Source organism: Prosopis cineraria, unplaced genomic scaffold, assembly GCF_029017545.1.
Source record: "Prosopis cineraria cultivar Desert tree isolate PC_DT_omini unplaced genomic scaffold, ASM2901754v1 PC8, whole genome shotgun sequence".
Classification (NCBI taxonomy): domain Eukaryota; kingdom Viridiplantae; phylum Streptophyta; class Magnoliopsida; order Fabales; family Fabaceae; genus Prosopis; species Prosopis cineraria.
The window spans coordinates 26,731,488-26,756,274 of NW_026555339.1; the positions used below are offsets into that span (position 1 = coordinate 26,731,488).

At 29.7% G+C, this 24,787-nt stretch overlaps 1 protein-coding gene across 6 annotated transcripts; it reads right to left on the reverse strand.

Moving 5' to 3' along the window:
* Nucleotides 1-11,156: 11,156 nt before the first annotated feature.
* LOC129317627 (uncharacterized) lies at nucleotides 11,157-16,649 on the reverse strand. Of its 6 annotated transcripts, none has more exons than XM_054961959.1 (11): nucleotides 16,597-16,649; nucleotides 15,762-15,813; nucleotides 15,333-15,386; nucleotides 13,961-14,002; nucleotides 13,477-13,527; nucleotides 13,025-13,078; nucleotides 12,784-12,837; nucleotides 12,510-12,548; nucleotides 12,125-12,288; nucleotides 11,846-11,896; nucleotides 11,157-11,450 (listed from the first exon to the last, which is right to left on the reverse strand). In XM_054961959.1, the coding sequence occupies exons 2-11, from the start codon at nucleotides 15,796-15,798 to the stop codon at nucleotides 11,409-11,411; spliced, it is 588 nt and encodes a 195-aa protein (XP_054817934.1). In that variant the 5' UTR covers nucleotides 15,799-15,813; nucleotides 16,597-16,649; the 3' UTR covers nucleotides 11,157-11,408. The 6 variants fall into 6 exon arrangements, with proteins under 6 accessions (XP_054817934.1, XP_054817933.1, XP_054817935.1 ...); XM_054961958.1 differs by having other exon boundaries at nucleotides 11,846-11,899; XM_054961960.1 differs by lacking the exon at nucleotides 13,961-14,002 and having other exon boundaries at nucleotides 11,846-11,899.
* Between the last annotated feature and the right edge of the window lie 8,138 nt (nucleotides 16,650-24,787).

The window sequence follows — 24,787 nt, forward strand, 5'->3', positions numbered from 1 at the left end:
CCAATTCCTTTAAATAAGCTTCTATAAGCTTCATGTCCAGCTTCCAATATCCCCCCCGAGATAAGTAATGTTGATATTTATTCTTAGACTGTCTCTCTTTATTCAGTGTACTTAATTTCTATGATTAAATTTGACATAGTTAGATATAGATTTTAAAAATAAATAAACCAAGTTAGTGATTGACTCTATCAAAATTTACCTGAAATTCAAGACCTTTCTATGACCTCACTAATTGTATCCAAGTCTCATGATCAATAAAATTATATTACAAATAAGGATCCTCATTCTTCTTCTCTCCTTGAATGTATTCCCTGGAAAGTGTTGACTTGAAATCTTTTCACCGATCACGTACTTGTTGAAGCCAATATTTCTTTATCTCAAGGGTAGGAGGGATATCATAAGTGAGCTATAAGGTATAATATATATAAAGAGTGAGTTAATAACATCAAATATAAGTGAAGTAATAGCATAAAAAAAATATTCATACCAAAATATCATTCTAAATCAAGTCCTTTATAGCTTCTAGTACTTCCTTCCATTTATTGTACAAGATCCCAACCCTAGATCAGGCTATAAGGCCTATATAACTTATGAACTTAACTCCTTCTGGACCAAGTGGTGTTCTATAATCATGAAAATCTAAATGCACCCTCTCTATAATGCCTTGACATAAAGCCAGCTCTTTTAACTTTATACTATTCTACCCCTTCTTTTTTTAGATGTGCCGAACATGTCACTAGCATCCCCACTAGAACCCTCCATGTTCCTGTTAAAAAAAGAAAAATGATGCAATTAAGTAATTTTCTTTTGAATTAAATATATAAAAGTAAATAAATGAACTATTAAGCAAAAGCAAAACAACTGTTTTATTAATTGGGTCATACTTTACTCATTTTCCTAAATTTCTTTATAGTGATCATCTCTAACTGCATATTCATCATCGACCAAATCTAATTCAGTTGATCTAGGCAGAATTGTAGTAAAAGGTAGGGTTTCATCAAGATTGAAACTTGAGTCATCATCTTCCATATCAACAATCTGTCTTTTACCTTGTGGTATAATAGAATGCTATTTATTTGCTAGATCAATGACATAAAACACTTGTTTCGACTAAGTCACTAAAATGAAGGGCTCATCTTTAGAGCCAACCCTATCGAGATCAAATGAAACAAATCCAAATTCCTTATCTATTTTCATGGCATTAAAATGAACCCATTTACATTTGAAAATAGGTACTTTGAATTTGGTGTAGTTTACTTCGTATATCTCTTTAATCACTCCAGAGTAGTTCATAGAAGCCAATAGTAGGTTATTATCTTTTGAACTAGAAAAATGCATCGCTTCTGCTTCTACCATTACTCCACTATTTTACATCATACTTTTATCATCTTGAGCTTTTGTGTAGAAGGAATGCCCATTTCTATCATATTCACCACAGCATACAACCTCAAAACGAGGCCCCTCATCTAACCATGTTATTGTATCGGACGCACCAATCTCGTTCATATCCATGTCCTTTAACTACCTTTTAAAAGTCTTATTGTGCTCATTAGCCAACTACATCTCATTCTTTCTTGGGTACTTGTCTTTCAACAACTTTTTATGAGCATCTAACTAAGGTTGAACTTCTTCCATGTTATTCAAAATATACAGATGTGCTTGCAATACTTCTTCACGAGACATACTTTTCACTTTGACCCCTGTGTTCCCTTACCAAAAATTCTTATCCTCTCATGTCGAGTTTGAGGAACTCCAATAGCCTTCAACCCTTTTAAATATGAAGTACAAAATTCAATAGCGTCTTTAGCCACATATCTTTCAATAATTGATGTTTCAGGTTAGTATGGATTCTTAGAATATCCTTTTAAGATTTTCATGTACCGCTCAAATGGGTACATCCACCTTAGATAAGCAAGACCACAAAGCATTATTTCCCTCACCAAATGAACTATTAAATGCATCATGATATCAAAAAATATTAGAGGAAAGTGCATCTCCAATTGGCACAAAATAATATAAGCCTTATTTTCTAATCGGTCTAACTTATCAGTATCAATGACTTTACTGCAAATAGCATTAAAGAACATACACAATCTTGTTATAGTACTTCTGACATCATCTTTCATAATGCCTCGAATAGCTATAGGTAAAAGTTGTTACATCAACACATAGAAATCATGCAACTTCAAGCCTATTAACTTTAAATCATTTATGGAGACAAGTTTGCTAACATTTGAAGAATATTCCTGTGGCAACTTAATACTGTGTAAACATTCACATAAACTTCTTCTCTCATCTTTAGATAATGTGTGCACTGCTGATGGCAAATAAGCTCTCTTCCCCTCTTTTCTTTATAACTGCAAGCATTTTCTTATTCCCATTTCAGCTAAGTCCAATCTAGCATTTATTCCATCTTTAGTCTTCCCACTTATGTGCAAGAGCATACTAACAAGACTATCTTATATATTTTTCTCAACATACATCACATCAAGACTATGCCTCACATCTAGACTCTACCAATAAGGAAGATTAAAAAAAATGGACCTTTTCTTCTATAAATTCTTCTCACTTGCATTTTTTTATACTTACTAAAAGTAACATTCATTCTTTTCACATGTTGATGAACTTGATATCCAGTCAAGGCCCTAGGAGCCATTTCATTCTCTTGTGAGCCTTTAAAAGCCTTCTTCAACTTACGATAAGGATGATGCCGATCAAGAAATTTTCGGTGACCAAAGTAGACTGTTTTTCTTCCATGATTAAGTTGGTAATAATGCATGCCTTCTTCACATATAGGACATGCATTGTGCCCTTTAACACTATATCCTAACAAGTTTCCATATGCAAGAAAATAGTTTATTATGGTGAAAATCATGGTACGCAACTTGAAATATTGTTGCTTATAAGTATCAAATACCTCCACACCTTCCTCCCATAGCATTTTTAAGTCTTCGATCAAAAGTGCCAGGTAGATATCAACATCATTTTCAAGCTGTTTTGGTCTTAAAATCATTAAAGACAACATTGTTAGATAGGGAGGCGCAGTGAAAAATTAAAATTTTAAAGTTCTTATCCTGATATGGACCAAACGAACTCGTTTAAGTTAAGGTGGATAAAAGAGTTACCTTTTAATTCTTCAAACTTAGCGCACGATCTCTTCAAGAGTTTGGATCTCAGGAGCTGACAAAGTAGATCTGCTCCCTCTACCAGTATCCACACGAACAGCTCTCTAACTCGAACAGCATGCTAGCACTCCCGGTGTCCATTCTTCTATAAATGTTAGTTTTCTTTCTATAGGGTGTTTCGCGGCTCTCAAAGTATTTTTACCGTCAGAACTTTTCTAACTCTCTCTTCCTTCATAAAGGACACATCTATCTATATATAGTATGTAGATAAAGATTTTCGCCTTCCACTTAAAAGTCCACGAAAATTTAATTAAATTTATCTTATAAATTTAATCCATAATATCATATCCAATTTGAATTTATCTTATAAATTCAAATTATAAAACTGACATGATATTTTCTCATATCATGTTAGTTATTAAATTTAATCTATCATATAAAATTAAATTTAAAACTAATATAATATAATATAATATATATCACATATACATATTATACATATACGAATATATATATACACACGCATATATATTTTGAATATATATATATATATTATATTATCTATATTTAATTTTATATATGTATATATATATTGAATATATATATAAAATTATATTTTGAATTTTATATTTCATATAAATATACAAATATATATAAATATTTTTCACATAAATATTCAAATATATATATATATATATATATAATTCATTCACCCTATATTACATTCATTAAATCTAGACATATTCTAGATTCAATGAACTTAGACATTATAGCTCGAGTTGGGCTGTTCTTGTGTGCGATCCTGTAGGCCCATATGAAATTGGTAGTAGGCTAATTACTCTATTAGCCCATAAGTCACAAGTGGCCTCTAGCAAGACATTGCAACTACCCAATTCACATAGGGATCGATGATTTGATGTAACCTATCATGCAACCATATCACATCCCTTTTGTCATGTGATATTTTGGTCAAGTATGAGACATGGAATTGTCATTCTCCTTTACCTAACCATTACTTTCTCGATCTCTAAGTAGACTGATAGCAGCAATGGAAAAACCCTTTTCATTGTAGTATGGTTATATATTTTCTTAGTCTTACTCATCAAGAGGGCTACTAATATTTCTCACTTAATGTGAGGGACAAATTATATCTTGACTACTCATATTTCTCTGTATGAATATCACTAAACTCAATCATAGCTTTTATGATCACCTGATCAAAGGTGACTTTTAACTAGGTCAAAGTTCAGTGGTCATCATATAGGAATCCATGATGATCTCAAGTCAAAGGGCTTAGTGATATAGTTACATATGAGATAAGCTTATGAGTTGTACCATGTAACTTTCTCATAGCAGGTCGGTCCAGCACCTTATACTTTTTCAAGTGCTTATGACTTTAATTTGTATCTCTATTATTAATCAAAGTCATAGTAGTCTTGTTTCATCTATGATCCCTCAAAGATGACCGACTAGGGACATTTAGGACAATCACTATAGTTTGTCCAGGGATATAGTTATCATATTAAACATGCAATTGTTATGATAACAAAAGAGAAATTCATTAAATAACAATGTCCATAATATAATAATTAGCCCTAGGGCACAATTTCCAACAAACATTATGTACTTGTGCTTTATACACAACCAAGGAGGTAGGTTGTAAATAACTAATAAGACTAGCCATGCACTGTGTGTGCTACTAAGATTACCATATAGGTTGATTCCATTCGTACAGAGTCCAAGTCAAAGGTTTCTTAGATCCGTACCAAATTCAGGGAACATGTAATCTATTGTCTTCCATTGTGGAGAATTAGCTCGGTGACGAAGTTTCCATCAGATATCTTCTCATCAAAATGCCATCTCAAATTCTTTGCTTCTATTGGATTAGCAAACAAATATTAAAACTATTGTATTATTAGAAGATACCACAATGGAAGGACCTTTTGTTATGATCTCATGATTATCATCAACACTATCAGCACCATTATCTTTCTTCACTTTATGGAGTGAGGTCCCACATTTTGGACACTTGTGTAGCTCTTGATACTCATTTCTATATAGTATGCAGTTATTAGGACAAGTATGTATCCTTTTATAATCCATATCCATCAGGCATAAAATTTTCTTTGCCTCATACATATGTTTTGGGAGAAAATTATGGGTTGAAAGCATTTTACTTAAGAACTCAAGTAACTCTGTAAAACTTGAATTGGTCCACCCATTTCTTGACTTTAAGTTAACCAATCCCAACATAGCTGTCAAGAGCATAAAATTAGTACACCTCGAGTATAAGGGTTTCTCTGCATCACTACGAAAGATGTCATATACATGTGATTGTGCAAATGATGCCACCCCAACATCATGAATCATGTCCTCTATTTTATCATCCCAATCATTCATAATTGGCTCATTTTAGGACACACAAGTTGTTCCTGCTTCCCCATGCCATATCCATCTTGTTTACCTCAAATTTATCCCATCACAAATTAAATGCTCTTTTATTTCAGCAATACCCAACTCAATTTTATTCATACAGTTGACACAAGGACAACAATACTTCCCATTTTTACTAGAAACATTTCTCCTAGAAAATTCAAGAAACTGGTCCACGCCATTCTCATATTCCTCACTTATTCTCCAAACATTCATCCAATTACAATCCATTCTATTTTACCTAATCAACCATCACAAAGTCCATCAAATTAGCAATTATCTAACTTGCATGGACATGTTAAAGTTTAATAAAATTTTGGCAGAGTTTTCCCTTAAAAATGGGCCCTCTCCAAATATCAATAACAATAAATCAAACAATTCAACCAATCCAAATAATCAAATATGCTTAAATTTGAGCATATGTCATGTATCACAAAATTTAAGCATATATCAAATAATCATGTATCAAATAATCCAAATAATCATAAACTTTAAGCATATATCAAATAATCATGTATCATGTATCATGCATTAGAAATAACGTTTTCCAAAGCTAGGAAACTTAATTTTCTCAAAATCACCCAAATAAATTCATAATAATTTTTTAAAGTTACGCAGATATGTACCTTAATTTTGTGATAATTTCAACACAAATTAGCAAAGAATATCAAGCTTTAAAAGCACAAACAATTATTCAAAAAAAATCAAAGAAATGATAGAAAAATAAAATTTGGGGCACCAATCAAAACCAACATAGACCCAAAATTATCAAAATTGTATCACCACTGGTACTACACAAACATATTAAGGTTTTTTAAAAAATTGGCAGAGTTTTCTTTACAAAAATGGGACCTCTAAAATTATAACATTATCAAATCAAGTATTTTAAGCAGCAAAAATTATTAAATATCAAACTAAAGTATAAACAAAGGCTAGTAATGCATTGGGAGAAGCTATGAATAAGAAAAGATATGAAAAGGGGAGACAACAGTAAAAAAAAAAATTCCAATAAATTTAAATTCAATATAATAAAAATTATTGTCTAGCAATGCAAAAAATTAATTTTGAATAGAGGGGATATCAGTAAAAAAATTTAATGGGATAAGCAATACAATAAAAATTATGGGATGGAGCTAAAAAAAAATCCTGGGCATTAAAAAAAATAATGGGATAAGCAAAAATTATTTTTTTAAAAAAATTACCTAAGTGGAAGAGGCGACGATGAGCAAGGCGAAGGAGCTGAGGGTCACCAACGGATAATGCTAGTTGAGGTGAGCTGAGGGCCAAAGGGATCTGAGTTATAGGTGTCACAAGCTTTGGGTAAAGACGAGCTATCGGTCATGATAAGGAGCTGAGCTTTAAGAGATGAGCTATAGGTGCCAAACTTTAAGGGAGATAAGCTATAGGTTTCATGAGATGAGGAAGGAGACGAGCTAAAGGAGGAGTTGGGGTTTCATGAGATGAGAAAGATGAGTTATGGATTGTTGCTGATTTGAGAGCTAGAAGCTTCTATTTTTTAGCTGGAGGTTTTCAGACTTTGAGATTTGCGGGCGAAAAGACATAACAAAAAAGAAAGGAGGCAATTTAAATTCTCTTTCACATCTCTTTTTCAGAAAAAGAGATGTGGATATTACCAAATTTTAAAAACATGAAATTATTTCTCGGGGGCCTGACATAGACATGCTTATCCATATCTCTTTTTCTTAAAAAGAGATGTGGATATTATGAGATTTTTTAAAAAATAAAATTAAAAGAAATTAAACTTTTGAGTTAGAGCTATAATTTTCACTAGATTATCCATGTCTCTTTTTCTAGAAAAGAGACGTGAATATTATGAAATTTTTTTAAAAAAAATTAAAATTTTAAGTTGGAGCTAAAATTTCTACTAGATTATCCTCATCCTTTTTTTTTTGAAAAAGTGAAGTGGATATTACGTGATTTTGCAAAAAAAAAAAGTAAATTAATAATATCACATCACTTTTAATAAAAAATGACTTCAGAAAATATCAATTTAATTAATAAAATTTTTAAAAATAAAATCTACATCTTTTTTTATAGGAAAACGACGTAGATATTACAATTGATATTCTCAATTTAATCATTCAAATTCACATCCCATTTTATCAAAAAAGTGACATCTATAAGTTTAAATATTCAGTCTAAATATTTATCTTCCCTATAAAAAGAATATTCTCCTTTTTAACTCCCCCATTGACCTTTTCTCTTTTTTATTATACTAATTTTTTATTCTAAAATTATTATTCTAATAATAATATTTTTTTAATTGTCAATTTGATTATTATTTTTTAAACTCAAATCCACGTCCCTTTTTACATTAAAAAACGACGTGGATTAGCTTTTAATTATTAAAATTTTTAAAAATAAATTTCACGTCTTTTTTTATATAAAAATGATATATATAATTTTAATTTTTAAATTTATATTTTTAAATTAATCACTCAAATCCACATCCCATTTAGTCAAAAAAAAGGATGTGGATGAGCTTAAAATTATATTAAAATTTTTTAGTATAAAATTCATGTCCTTTTTTCATGAAAATAGACATAAATTTTTTATATTATAAATTTTTAGATTTCAGTCATGTAATCCACATCTATTTTTTAATAAAAAGAACATTGATTATTTAAATATAAATTATAATTCTTAATTTATTATACTATTAAATTCACGTCTCTTTTTATTAAAAAGAGACGTGGATTAATTTCTATGTCTATTTTTAACAATAAGAGACGTAAATTTACATAATTTATTTTTAAATATCAATTCCTAAATTTAATAAATGACGTAAGTATTATTTTTTATGTTACTTTTTATTAAAAGTAATGTGAATGTTTCTAACTATTGAGCACTTATTTACAGAATTATCACCGTCTTTTTTTTTTATGTCACTTTATTAAAAAGTGACATAAATTGAGGGATGTAAATTGTGTTTTTTGTAATAGTGATCCATACAAGTGTTCTAAATAACATTAAAATAAAGTACTTAGCTACTCATAATCACACACAAACCACAAATACACAAAATACTCAGATCCAAATCAAATTCTAAGAGAGGAAAGTGAAGAGGAACATAAAAACAAAAGAAAATAAGCTTCAAATATCTTCAAAACTTCAATCTCTTAGTCCAAACTTTTTCAATGCCCAAATCTCAGCACAATCAAGCTCCAAATGCATCTCAAAGTCTGAAGAATGCATTCTAGGTTGAGCAAGCCACATATATGTAACCTAGCCAAGCTTTTTCAACTAAGCAAAATGCAATGTTTTGATGTCAGCAAAAAAAGTCACAAATAAATTGAAGTCGCAGCTTTGGTAATGAATTTGCTCTGTTTTGCACACTTCTCTCATTTAGCGTGATTAATCACCTTTGTTGATTTCTTCATCATGAAACCTTCCAAAAGCATGAATAAGGGTCCAAAAATGCTTCCAACCAAATTCTAAGCAATAATAACATTGATTAAAACCAAAAATATCAAATTAAAGTCAAGTGTGCAAACTTAAAGCAAGATACATATTTTTTTAATTTAGGTACTCAAAATATGTACAATTGTGCCAATAAATATTAAAATCTAAGTAGAATGTTTAAATGACATAAAATTCTAAAGGTTAACAAGAAATATGGGGGTTCTAAGGCCTTAGCTTCAAAGTCAAAGTGAAGGCTAGAGAAATCCATGGGCCTTGCCGAATTGGATGGAACGTCGAGAGATTCCTATCAAACAGAAGTGCATTTTCAAATCCTAAGACATAGTCAAAGAAAGCCATCAAAGGAATCACTTACCATTGCACTAAACATGGGGCAGGCGTTAGTGGTAGCTACAAATAACAAGGAGAAATCAAGTAAGTAAGGTTACCGAGGCTCCTTCCTTTCTAGTTTTATAAGAGAGTTAGATCACCTGATAGGATGAAGTGCAAACTACACACTGGTATGAGTGGTGGATGATAGCTAGGAGTGTGACGTGCTGGGTTGGGTAAGGGACAAATTTTTACCTAAAACTAAAATTTTTCAGTGAGACATAAGGCCCTAGTTCTTTTTTTTTTTTTTTCGGGCCAACAGAGCATAATGTCCCAGTGACAAAAGGCCTAATTCACAAACACGCATGTAAGTTATGGTCTATGAGTTAGTCAAGCAGGATTATTAAAAGCCACTGTAAATGATCATAAATCACACTTTCAAAACATGCATATAACATGGTATTTATGCATGATTTAACACCAATCTCCCTGATTTTCTCCTTATTTCCTCTAACTAAATATCAAAGTAACTTTAAAATAAGTCATTTAAACTGATTCTAATTGGTAGAAATTTCTCAATTTCAAGATCCACCATTCAATCATCATTTTCCTTCTCAGAACCCGTCAAAATCAAATATTTAAAGGTATAAATCACATTATATATAATGGAAGCTTACCTAGGTATTTAGAAGCTTCGAAATGTGATAAATTATTGACAAACTAAAGTTTAGACATCAGATTTTTTTTTTTTAATAACATAATGCAATAGACATAAGCAATTTTATAATTGAGCAAAAGCCCAAATTTTTTATAGTATATATAAGCTTGGTTTTGTTTCCTGTTATTCAATAGAACTGGGTGGATTCCCTAGCTAGGATTGAAACCATAAGAAACCGAACGAAAACCGCAGTTTTAGCATAGTAAGAGAAAAAAATAATTAAATTAGGTTTCAACAAAACATTCAACAGAAACTAATTAAAAATACAACAATAACAAATAGTATATGAGAACTTCCCACTGCTTTTTTTTTTTTTGGGATTACACATGAGCTTTATCACACATATTTATTTATTGATCTCTTCTTTCATTTTATTTGATATAAATAGTTTGTATTTGTACATATTCTTCAAACATCAAAATTGCTTTGTACGTACGCAACTTCTTCAAAATTGCTTGCCATAAGAAAATCTTAATTACATCTTTACGCTGATATTGACAATATGTATATGGTTCATATTAGGAGAAATTCATATATGCGCATAAATTCGTAGAATTGCATCTCACGATTATGGAATATAATTCCATCCATAAAGGCATATTTCTAGAATATAATTTTGTAGGCGCTACCAAAGGTTTTGGTTGATAAGGTTTTGCCTCATAACTAATTAACCTATAAGATAGTGGGATCAAATCATACTACCGATGTAAAAACTTTGTTAGTGGATGATTTATAAATACCTCTATAAGTTTTCTCTAAATTTGGAGGTATGCTCTAGCCTTTGTGAACTTTCAAAACCCAATTCAGTTAAATATTTTCTCATAAAGAACGTATTAAAATACTAACATGTTTCTGAACATCTTTTTCAAAAGCGCTGGACACCTAGTAGTTAAAGGTAATATTGCCTCACCCTTAACTTCAAGATAATTAGTGCTTTTGGGAAAAAAAAAAGTTTAGGAATAAATTAGCTTTTTAACCCAAAAAAAAATAGAGAATACAATTCCGTACGTCTCATGACTCCAATCATCCATATGAAATGTACAGATTCCACAAATGATGGAACTTAGATTCCGGAATGGATGAAACAGAATTTCAAATTGCCACATACGAAACATGCAACTCCACAAAACAAAAACAAAAACACGATTCATTAGTTCCAATATTCATTTCATCACAATACTATATATTTTGGACGCATCAGAGTCATTACTTTTTTGACAAGCGGCTACGAAGCTGAGCCATGATAATTTTGGTTTCCTCCCTCATACTCTCATATTTTGAGTTTAAGTCATTCGCCATTTGGCATGACCTTATCTTCCCTCTCGTTTCTTTAATTTTCATCATACTTTCTTCAATATCCACAGTATTTGCTTCTTGATCGTTCAGGAACGACGCTTCCGATTCTGAAGCCTTTGCTGAATTTTCTGTATGACAACAATAACAAATTGAATTAATTAATCATTCATAATTGTCCATAAAATAAAGGCTTTCAACAATATAATTAATTAAGCTTTAATTTCAACAATTATTTTTATACCAATAAAATATTTATTCTCATGAAGATATATAGTTTTTTTTTCCTTTTTACCCTTAATTAATTATATTGTTATAAATTCACACAACAATCCAAGTTAATAAATATAATGGGTAAAATAGAAAAAAATTTGTACAACTAAGTTGCTTATAGTTTTGGACCAAGATTAGCTGGGAAAAAAGAGTTTATATATATATATATATATATATATTTATAGGACCAGAGGGAGTAATTAAATAAAGGGTCATTAATAAACACTGGATTAGGATGTGTGTGTGTGTGTACCTTCAGATGATATACTCTTTGAAGTATCGCCTTCCAATAGGGTTTTACCAACTGCTGCAAATCGACACAATAATTTTACTATTTTATTAAAGAAAAATTTTCCCAAATAAATTAACCACTCATAAATGCCCATAAAGGCAAAACTTCCTGTATGTATATAGAAAGACAAACTTATATAATAGGACAAGCATAAGGATATGAATAGAATATAGATCCAATAATTTACTCATCCTTGTCAATAAAGGTAGAACATGATTCGTGTGTGTGTTTTATATGTACCTGGAGATGAAGCACTCTGTGAAATATCACCAGATTCTCATATTTTCTTTTCAAGTCATTCACCATTTGCCTTGATGTGTTGTCATCAGTTGCCATAGCATCATTCTCTAGTGACGTTATCTGCCCTCCCATCTTTTCCACTTCTTCCATTTTGTTTTTAAGAACTGAAATAATAGAAATTAATTAAACTTGAGGGACTAAAGCAATAACACCCCCAAACATAAATATGACTAAAAGTTGCATTATCCCTATTATCTAATAATGTTAATGTTTCTTTGGGTTCTATAATTGATACAAATTAGTTTTTACAATTAATGTTGGCAAATAAATGAAAATAATAATTAACTAGGTATTGATTACTTAATAGTAAGCATAGGATATGTACCTTCAGAAAATGCATCATCTACCATGGTTTTGCCAACAGCTGCACATTAACAAGAAATAATTAGTTTACTAAACAAAACTTTTCCGAATTAAATTAATGACTCATAAATGTCAACAAAAGCAAATCTTCATGTATGCATTATTTTTCCTTTTTTAATGATCATAATAATATATAAATATATAGAATCAAGATCCAATTAAATTACTCATGATTGTAAAAAATGTTAGAGCATGATATATGTATGTATGTATGTGAATTTTTGTTTGATGTGTACCTGTAGGCGATGCTCTCTGTGACGTATCACCTTCAGTGGTTTTATTATTAGCATCTGCACATATACATTAAGTAAAACAACATAAGGAATATCAAATTAATTTTATCAAACATTATGGCTCCTGTAGTTTTTATAAATATATTAACAATATTATTGTTCCTTTTATTTTTAAACTGTTAGCATTAGAAACTCCCAAAATTAATTCTCAACAAATTAATATGCATTAGTGTTTAATACGTACCTGGAGATGGAATATTATTGTTTGAGGTATCACCTTTCATGGCTTTACTTTCCGCTGCATATAAAAAGAAAACATTGTTTTAAAATTAGTTTTGTTAAATTACATATATATTTTTTGTTTATTTTGAAATTAAATAACTAACTATGTTCTTAGTCTTCTTCTCAGTCAATAACTTGTGTGGGAAAACCATTACTAGTTAAGCTATCCATGAATATTTTGCTCAAAGTAATTCATTCAAATCAAAATGCTTAAAAGAATAGGACAAGACTGAAACTCATAGGAATATAAATAGGATATACATATATATATATATATATATAAAACTGATGGAATTGAATTAAATTATCCTAAGTTTTCTAAAATATCGAACGATAGAATAAAAAAAAGAATATATATATATATATATATCCAATTAATTAAATTAAAAAAATTAATTTTTGTTTGATATATACCTGTAGATGAAGTACTCTTTGAAGTATCACCTTCCATGGTTTTACCATCATCTGCATATTTTTTAAAAAATGAATTTTACTAAACATTGTGGTCTCCTAAATTTTTATAGATATATATATATATATACACTAATTATATTAATGTTTCTTTTATTCTTAAAATTGACACAGTTTTTGCATTATATATATATATATATATATAATTTTCTTACAAGGGAAGATGACAGTGGTATATTTTTGAAAAATGACATAAAAAATTCATGTAATATAATTTATAAATAATCTCAATGAAATTTAAAACTTAAAGGAATCTCTTAATTCGATATTCAAAAAGGTATCTTTGTTCTTGAAATTAAGATACAGAGGTTTTGAGATTTTTTCTGTCCAAAATAATTTTGAGGCTTTGAATATAGAATTTTCAATAAAATTAATTGAAACTCCTAAAATTAGCTTGCAATAAATTAAAGAATTTTTTTATACGAACCTGGAGATGGTGTATTGTCATCACTCATGGCATTACTTGCAGCTTTACATAAAAACAAATAATTTTTAAATTAATTAATTCTGTAAGAACATATAAATTCATCAATTGTAGTTCTATTATGTTTTTGTGGTGTGTTTTGGTTAATGTTATTTGAAGATTTTAAAATGTCCATATCTTAATTATTTCAAGATGAAAATATGCAATGGTTTATTTAATAATTAAAATGATAAAAACAATAAATAACTTGTATGTGCAAAATACTTTGTTTTCAACTAAATAGAATATTATCAAAAAAAGAAATTAAAAAAAGAAAACAGAAAAAATCATTGAAGTGAAATGCAGAGAATATTAATTAAAACCAGAAGACGAAGTATTGTTTGGGACATATATCTAATTGTGTAATAAGCAAAGATCTTTTGGTAAATAAAAGGAATATATATATTTCTAAAAAAAGCATAAATTCTTCGTTCTTTTTTTCCTAGTGGAGAAGGTGCATGCTAAAGTTAAACTGTGCAAAATTGCAAATAACATGTACATATAGTTTATAATATATATACAAATTTTTTATAGATAGATATAATAAAATTAGTGTATATGTTCTTTTTAAACATGATAAAAAGGTTCTATACCACACACTCACACACAATTTTTCTAAAGAATAGAATGACAGCGGTGTAATTTTGACAAATCTAGCTCACATAAAATTCGTGTAATTTATAAATAATCTCAATCAAATTTAAAACAGAAAGAGACCACTTAATTCAATAAAAATTATGTTTGTTCTAGAAATTAAAGATAAATATGGTAAAACAAAAACGAACAATAATGATGTCCATGGCAACCAAAAAAATAGATAACAACTAACTACTCCCTCCGGTCCCATTTATAAGTCCAATTCTAGAAGGTGTATTTGGTCCCATTTATAAGTCACGGTGCGTCTTTTTAGGTAATATTTGAGAGGTATTTCCAAAATTACCCTTCATGAGAGAGAAAAAGTAACAGAACATTACTTTTTAGATTTGTTATATAGGGGCATGTTTGAAATTTTACTTACTTTTATTCCTTGTACTTTTATTGTATTGGTATTGATGAGGTTGGTAGAAATGACTTATAAATAGGACCGGAGGGAGTAAGTATTAATATTAATAAATAATTATATTATATTTTTCCTCAAGGGCTAACCCAAGATCACAAGAAAAAGAATAGTGGAACGTAACCTCAATTGTCAGATATAGCGGTACAAAGTTTGTGAATTATCATAAAATATTTTTTCTAATAATTTTGATATTTATTTGCTGTCCTAAAATTAATTTTCAATAAATTAAGGCAAAAGATAATTCCCATATAATATGCATTTTTGTTTGATACGTACCTGAAGATGGTGTAGTATTGTTTGAGATATCATCACCCATGGCATTACTTGCAGCTTCACATAAAAACAAATAATTTTTAAATTAATTAATTATGTAAGAACATAAAATCATCGTTCTTTTTCTCTCCCAGTGAAGAAGGTGTATGACGAAAGTTAAACTATCAAAATAATTTGTACATCTATTTTGTTTTTGTGTGTTATATATGTTTTGGTGAATGTCGTTTTTTTAAGAATTTAAAATGTTCACATCTAATTAATTAATTATTTCAAGATGAAAATAGGCAACGGTTTGGTAGTTTAAGAATTAAAATAATAACACAATAAACATCTTATATGTACAAAATACCTTGTTTTCAATTAATTGAATTATATCAGAAATAAAAAAACAGAAAAAAATCATTGAAGTGAAATTAAACAAAATATTAAAACCTGAAGACGTTGTACTGTTTGGATCATCACCTTCCATAGCTTCACCTTGCAGCTGCATAATAAAATCATATAATATTTGGCCAATAAATAAATAAATAAATAACATTTGTCAGATTGCACGAGAACTATTTTTTTTATGATTGTACGGATCTAAACATTATTAAACAAGAGTACAGAGGGAAAATTACAAAAAAATGAAAAATATAACACATTTATTACATGATGAATTTCTGGATCATAAATTACAATAGAAAACTACGAAAAATTATGAAGGATTCATTGATCACAATCTTGTGTAATTCCCTTCTTTCCTTTTAAGAAGATCGAGAAATTAATTTCAATTAAAGAAAAACACACTTTCTTGGCATCCAAACGTCATTGCCTCAATAACTTTCTATCTTCAGATGGAAAAATAAACCTCATGGGAAATAATAACAGGAAGAGTCTTGATTTTTGAACAATTGTTTGGCTTTCAACATGGAAAAATAATTCAAGAGATTAATAACAGAAAAACTTTTTCTTGGCATCCAAACATGTGTCTCTTCGACTTTCTATCACTTTCTATCTCCACTTTTGAATAATAACAGCAAGATCATTAATTTGAAGACAATATCAAAAATTATATGTAGAGCGAAACTTTCTTTGTATCCAAACATTTATATTGCATCAGTCAATTTCTTTTCTCAGTTTGGAATAATAATAACGTTAACAGAGATTCTTGATTTGATCGACCAGCCATGCATGTTTGGCTTTGAGGATATATAATTCAAGCTCTGAAATATATATCTGAAAGAAGAAAACACATACATTAATTAAAGATCTAGTTCGTATGTACCTCTGAACTTTGGCCTCTTCTCTTGAGCACTAATCTTTCCCTTCAGTTCACAGTCACAAAGCAAAACACAAATAGTTTCTTGAGATCACACTTATATAGATTTGCATGTTATGTGTGTTGTGGGGAGAGAGAGCCCAAGAACACACACACACACACACACACACACACACAAGCAACGGCTTTAACTGCTTTTCGTTTATACAGTTAAACACAACGGCACAAAATTAATACATTGAGCTCGTGATGGGACTAATTAAGATCCCCGTTTGATTGAGGTAAAAATGAGAGTGACTAGATAAAATTAAATTGCTATATAATAATTACTAGAAATGAGAATAATTGTTATATAACAATTATTATTTTTCAATATCATTTAATTTTTCAGAGTATACATGTTTATTTTTGTTTTCTTAAGTATTGATATGAAGATTATTTTTCATCTCAACCACAACCCTCTTTAACTATTTTTTTTTTAATCACAGACTCTCCTATTATTACTTTTTTAGCTATTTTATTAACATAAGTTGCTATGTCATTTTTAAAAAAAGACACATAGCAGCTTAAGTGAAATACAATGCAAGCTAATTATGGCTTCATAAAAATTTTATTTATATCTTTTTGTTATTGTTAGCATACAACAGCTGAGCAACTTCTATTGGTAAAATAGATAACTAATTAAAAAATAACAGCAAGGGAATCTATAGTTAAAAACTAAAAAGTTAGGAAGATTAATTTAAACTTTTAAAGGTGAGTGAGGTTTTGTACAACTATCTCAAAATTTAGAAGAGTTTTGTATTTAGTCTTATTTATGTTTATTTTTTATTTTCTTAGAGTAGACATGTTTATTTTTGTTTTCTTAAAGTATTGATGCTGAGAATGTTTTACATCTCAATTTTAATTTAATATTTTTTTGCAAATATTGCACAGTTCCATCATTTTATCATACAAGTAGAATGCATTATCTCACTGTTAATTTATTTGAATTATTGCGATTTTTTCCCCAGCTTAAAGCGGATAGCTTTCTGGGTGGTTCGAATGGACTGGGATTTCTTGAGTGATGATATCTCTACTAAAAGAGTTTTTTTTAAAAAAAAATTGGATTATTCCTGCATACTTGACGCACGTCAAATGCGTTGAATTATATAAGCTGAGTGCACGTGGAAGCAAGATTCTCAGTTGTATAAGGTATATTATATTCTGTCAATGTTTCTTGATCATTATTTTAGTATTATAGGCGTTTTACAAGTTCCCATTTCATTTCTCTTATTTTAAATCATATATATTTTGTTAGGTTCCTCCTATATTCTGCCGTTATATTCTGCCAACTTTTTCCTCCTATATTTGTGGTAACAACAGTGGAGTAATTTAATCTCAAAAATAATGTGTTTGAATTAACGAGAATTTAGATTTTTATTTGAATCAAGTGTCTCATTTAAATATATAGAAGTCTAACCCTCATTTGGTTATATAGAAGTATATGGATTTGTAAATCCAAATCCATATCTTATAATAAATCTTTTGTAATTTTAAATTTCCTTCATACATCTAGTTGTTTGAAATTTCAGGTGCTTCAATGCCCTCATTTCTTCATGTTTTTACCATCATTGCGTTTGTAATTCTCATGTCTTCTCTCATTTATTATTTTTGTCTCTCACCAATCAAAAAATAGAAGTAAATTCATTAACCTCATTAATCTTTTTTTTTTAATTTGCTTCGAAACACATCTCCCTTTTTTATTTTAAAAATTTCTTCATACTGTTATCCAAACAAAAGATTTTAAATATATAAATTTTAAATATAATATTTTAAATACAAGATTTTAAAGATAAATTTTAAATTCAAATCTATCATGTCAAACACTACGTACCTTATCCAAATGAAATATGAAAATAATTAATTAAAAAAATAATATTGAAAATGCATTACTAGTTATCAAGTTTAAAGAATTAAGATTCTTCAAAATGCAGCCTTATTGGGTTATCCACTCTTAGTAGGTTAGGCCCAATACAAGCCCATGGGGATTTATAAGAATAAGGAGAAGTTTGAGTCTTTTAGTGCACTAAAGCTAGGCACTTGAGTATAATATTCCCTTTATTCTTTTGAGCTATGGGAGGGAATAGTTACTACATGTCCAAACACTTCCATGAGTGGGAGTGATATAGGCCTGGGGCAATGCATCAAAATGAATCATTTTTTTCTCTACTACAAAAAGCAAAATTGCTCTCTCTTCTCTCCTCTTTTTTAGGGGTGACACTTGCTGTGAATAAAAGGTAAAGTTCGAATGAATCATGCTTTTTTGGAGTTATATATATGTTATAGGAGGTTGTATATGTTATTCATACAACCTATGCTTGAGAAAAGCTTCCCAAACTGCCAAATGTAAATGAAAACTGAAAAATGGAAAATAGGTTTTTTTTTGAAAACGGTTGGCACCATTGGGTAGAGCTAAAAAAATAAAGAAAATAACACCAAGAATGCATGAAACGGAGATTAGATAGACGATATATGGCTCCCAAAGTATTTGGGTTAGTATTTGACCCATCACTCAACTCGGCTGGAAGTTTAAGATGATCCAAATGACATTGTTTTGATCGTCCAAAAAAAAAAGAGATGTTCCAAGTTCTAGGCCTGCTTGATTCTTGGGCCCAATGTTAAAAAAATTCATTGGGCCTCTTAAAGTGTTTGGCCTATATACTAAAAAAAAATTTTTGGCAAAAAAAAAAAACGACGAAACTAGTTTTGGAATTAGGTTGATAGATCTGGTGAAATCGGGACAACAAATCGATCAACCTTTTAATAAAGTAATAATATTTTATTTAAAATTAATATGTGTGTGTGCGCGCGCGAGTGTGTACACGTGCGAGTGTGTAAAATGCCAAGTGGTGAGTGCAGCCTACAAGAGGACCCAATGGACAAACGGATCACATTACCTAATAGGTCTCAGTGTGTGGAGTCCAATGGAGGTGTGGCCTATACTCTATTAGTGAGTGTGGGATTTTATGAAATTTTTCTATGTTTTTAGAATTTTTGATTTGGACTCATTTAGGGGCTCGTGTGAGTGTGTGAAGCATCTAATTGAGACGTGATTCATTTCTAAAAATCCCTAAAGTCGAGATATGTATTTTGATATGTAATTTTCTTATTTTTTTAAGAATATTTGAATCATTTTAAGAGGCTTTAAGTGCTCATGAAAGTGAATTTTAAATATTTAAAAATTATGAAAATAAATATAATTATTAAAATTATTTATCATATGGATAAATATGTATTGTGAGTCCACCAAAAGTACTAAAATATTGGAGAATGTCTTTCTAAGAGGTATTTCAAATAAACATTTATTCTAAAATATGATCCTTTGAGCGAGGATTTTAAAATGAAACCTATGAAAAAATAAGTACCACTTGGTGAGGATGAAAAAAGTGATCCAAATGTTAATGCAAATTAAAACAATTGTTAATCCAAACCAAACATGAGTCAAAATTTTAATAATAGAGATATTATTCCTAATGAGACGATAATGGCAAAGGTACAATAAATATAAAAGTTTTACAATTAATCTTGAGGAATTTTTCTCGTGTGAAAAAGGGAGAGAGGATACGTGAACAACCATAAAAAAACACATAATAATATAGCACGAGTTAGTTCCTCTAAATCACTTCTTAGGTGAAGTATTGATACTTTAAATAAGCTTAGTAAAATGAGGAATAATTTTTCTTTGCTAAAAGAGTTTAGGAAAATGCTATATTGAATACACTCTCTAATAACTTTTTGGGACCCAATTAATTCTGAACAATTAGAGAGACAAAGAGATAACTCTACATTTGTGAGTTGAAGTTAAAATCCAAGTATTCAAATGTGTTGAAGAATATTGGAGTAAGGCTATGGGCATTTATAGTTTTCTCGATTCCTAAACTAGAAAATGGTTAAAAAAGAACCTATGGTCTTACCATATTTGGAAGGGTAAAGCATTATAAAAGTCCTATCTAGACTTTAAAGAAGTTAATAACAAGAGTCAACTCACCTAAATGATGAAACCAGAACTCCTTATGAGATTTAAGGAAATAAACTTTTATCATGAAAAAAAAAAATAATAAAATGGTAAGTGATAACAATACATGAAAGTACCCACTCATATAATTGTTTTGTACTTTTCTATATTGTGTTTCAAATATGTACAAAGACTAAATGTTTGTTTTGAGTATTATGAAGCATGTTTTAGATATTATTTTGTTAAATGCTTTAATATAAATATTGTATGCTTCATTTGAGTGGGAGCTTTTAAAAGATGAGTTTTTTTAGAGTTGTAGATGAAAATCTATTTTGAAGTACTTGTATAAAATTTTTGATAGATGTTAGTGGCATTACTATAATCCATATGATGGGAGGTGCAAACATAGTTTGCTAATTGTGGACTTTATGGTGTCATTTTTATTCTAGTTAAGAATGATAGATACAAATACATGACATTATATGCTTTCCTATGCCTTATTGATGAAATGTTCTTTAGTTCTATTCAATAATAGAAAAAACTATTCATGTGGAATAGTTTTGTGACTGAATTGAGAATAGTTACTAAGAACATAATTGCTAAATTGAATGAAGGGGATAAGCTAAATGGAGACAATTGGGATATTTGACACCAAAAGGTCTTATACGTATGAGAGGAACAATATAAGATTGAGCCATTAACTATGATAATGGAGGAACCTAGAGTTGAGAATATTGCTAACATAAGAGGGATCATAAGGCTTACATGGCCTGAAAAAAGAAAACCAACATAGCATAGCATGCCACTGCTCAGGCAATGTGGATTGCATTGAAGGATAAGTTTGGAGGTACTTCTACTACTAAACTAAGAAGGATGACAATAAAGTTTGACACCTTTAAGTTGAAACCCAATACTCTTATGAAAAAAACATCTGCGTGAGATGGCTAACATGATACGGGAACTTAAAGAAGCTAGATACATATTGTCTAATGAATATCAAGTTTAGGCTATTATAAGATCAGTTCCTTCTAGTTAGGAGCACATGGAAGTGAAATTGACTCATAGTGAGAACATCATCACTTTTGACAATGTAGCAAAACATTTGGAGCTTGAAGATGAATGCCTTAAAGCTTATAAATTCTTTGAAAGGCATACATAACTGATGGAGCTAGTCCTTCTGCTAAGTTTAACAAGATAACTGATTCCTAAAAGGTGGAAGAAGTTTAACAAGAAGGGTAAGAAGATTGGTTTAAGTTTCAAAAAATGAGAAGTCATTCAAGAAGAAAGTTGACCTAAGAATGATTTAATGCTATACCAACTAAAAAATGGGCCAATTTGTAAGGAATTGTTCTGAACGAAATAAAAAGGAAATGATACTAGTAAATTGAGTCAATTCACATATTTCAAAAAGACCAAGATTTTTTGTAGTGTCTTTTAAGCACTAGAACACTAATGAAACTTTGTTTTAATTTATTGTATTATAGGTTCAATGTAAACTTTTATGATAAAGTTGTAGACACTATAAAATGAGCAATTTATTTTTGATCAATTTTTTTATGAACTTCTTTGGATATTGTTAGTAACAATCACTTTTATGATTGTTTTAAAACTTATATTGATATGAGCAACTAATGTGCTTAGACTAGGAAATATCTAGCTAAATAGGCAATGCTAGACTCAAGTTCTAATGAGAAAATGTCCTTGTGCATGAATTGTCTTGTTGATAAAAGCAATGAGAAAACCTTTTGGATGAGAAAACCAAAGTAAAATATCCATTACAATTCTTCAATTTTAATTTATGTGGTGTTATAAGTGTCAAAGAAACCCACAGAGTTTTGGTAAATCGGTGATGATTATTCATGATATAATCATGAAAATTTTATTTCACAGATAAGAAGTTTTAAGTGCTTTAAATAGTACTTAAATGAGGTACAGAATCAAATAAGTAGTAAAAATTTTTAAATTGTTACTAATTGATCAGGATCGTGAATATTTGATTAGTCAGTTAAAATAACTCTATGAAAAGAAAAAAGATAATTAAGTTGTTAAATATCCCAGGCACTTTATAATAGAGTGGAGTTATTGAACTCTGTGAAATGACAAGGATAATTAAGTTAAATATCCCAAGCACTCTATAATAGAGTGAAGTTGCTAAAATAAAATATTGTTAGACATGGTTAAGTTGATAATGGCATAAACAAGTCCATAAATTTTCATGTTAAGGATACTTGACTAATAGCTATCGTCAGACATAACCATGTGCCCTCAAAGTTAGTCACATCAAGTTATGGACAAAAGACAATCTAGATTTTAATATCCTTAAATCGTGGGGGTCAATTGCATATGTCTATGATAATTTCCATAAACATGGAAATGCAGAAGTCAATGAGGGAACTAATGTATCTTTATTAGATACTCTAAGCAATCAAAGAGTTATGTCTTCATGAGTGAAAATAGAGCTAGGATTGTAATTGAATTAGAATTATGATAAGCCATATTTATTAAATAATGAACTCCCTACTCATAAGAAAATTGGCCACATTGTATCTCTTCAAGGGTCACAAAATAAGGATATACAAAACAAGATAAAGAGCTCAATCATCCCTACATATATTGATGTGAGTGGGAGCTTTGAGAGTAACATAGAGAATGCCCCTATGAAATTATTTCATAAGAAAGATGTGTCATTTATAGTTACTTTAGGAAAAAAAAGAGGAATCATGTTCTATACAAGTAAGAGAAAGCAACGAAGAAGAAAGTAAAAAAGTCCCTTATACAAGTGTTGTTGGTGTTGTATGCAATGGCACGTATAAGTCCAATTATTCATTTTGCAGTAAGATTTGTAAAGTGTAACTAGTCTGACGACAATTAGAAATACTAAAAAATAGTGAAAGGATCTTCACATACTTGAACGGCATTGTCTTGTCAAAAAATTAAGTTTATAACATGTACTATAATGGTACAAGGGACTATATGTTTGAAAACCTTTATGGGACATTTGGATTTGTAAATGAGGATTCAAATCTAGTGTAAATGTGTATGACAACATTGCAGCTTTTGCTATGTAAGAGTAGGCTCCAAGTATCATAACAAGATTGAAAATTTAAAAATTTAAATGCAAAGTATGACTTTGTATGGGATGGTATAGCATAGATGGTTGTATTTGTACAACTATGTCGTTTATAGTATGCAATAAGAAATTCCTTGTAATAATCCATTAATTTAGGTTAAATTTAAAATTTATGACAAGGTAATTTATTGATATTTGTATATTTATGGAGCAAATTTATCAAGAGCATGGTCAGCTTAATGGTAATTAATGTTGCCTTTAATTCTAAGGTTGTTCGAATCTTTAGTCATAAAATGGGATTTTATTTTTGCTTCATTTTCCTTTTGAAATTACCATTATACCCTTCTTTAATTTGATTTGTTTCCATCTTCTCTTCCTTCTCATTCATTTGTGTGAGCAGATAGAGACCAAAAGCTTTAAGATTCATCATCATAAACCCTTATCATCCTCTTTCTCTCCCCTTCCCTTTACAGCCATTGCTGGTGTGATGCTCGTCGTTAGCATCGGTGCCCATCACCATTTTGTCTGCCATTTTTGTGTGCAACCTATAGTTTTCCTCATCCTCCTTCGTCTCTCATCATCAAAGCCTCTTCTTTCTTATCGTCTGAGTAGCTACAAGGCTGAGTCAAAAATCTCTTCCTCTCTTGCAATGCGTCACCATCATTTTATAGGATAAGTTGGCACCCAAGAGGGGGTGAATTAGATAACACATAAAAACTTTTGAAAACTTAAAAGAGTGAAATAGTTTAGTATGAAGGAGGAAGATGAGACACAGAAGATTTATACTGGTTCAGCCTTAAACTTGGCCTAAGTCTAGTCCTCAAGATCACACTTGAGATTTTCAACTAAGTTCACAAGTTTTAAAGAGTGCTTGCCATCACAATACAATTCATAAGACTTAACTTTCTTGAATCAACTAACAAACATTGCTATAATCCAGTAAGTTATTACAACTACTTGAAAAATACCTTTTCAAGATTTTCAGGTGAATGAAATAAACTTTCACAAAGAGACCCTTTTAAAGAGTAAATAAATTATAGTTGAAAGTTTATAAACTTATGAGAGCTTTTTCACAATTCTTTTCAAGAATGATGAATGAATGCAAGATGTTTAAGCATAATTTGAAAGCTTTT

Bases quoted from the DNA above. Each gene is read 5' to 3' on its own strand.
- LOC129317627 (XM_054961958.1), bottom strand. From the start codon at position 15,798: ATGGAAGGTGATGATCCAAACAGTACAACGTCTTCAG. The intron at 12,549-12,783 runs GTACACATCAAA...GTTAATGTGCAG, and splicing joins ACAGAGAGCATCGCCTACAG to CTGTTGGCAAAACCATGGTA. The intron at 11,451-11,845 runs GTACACACACAC...GTTGTCATACAG, and splicing joins AAAGAGTATATCATCTGAAG to AAAATTCAGCAAAGGCTTCA.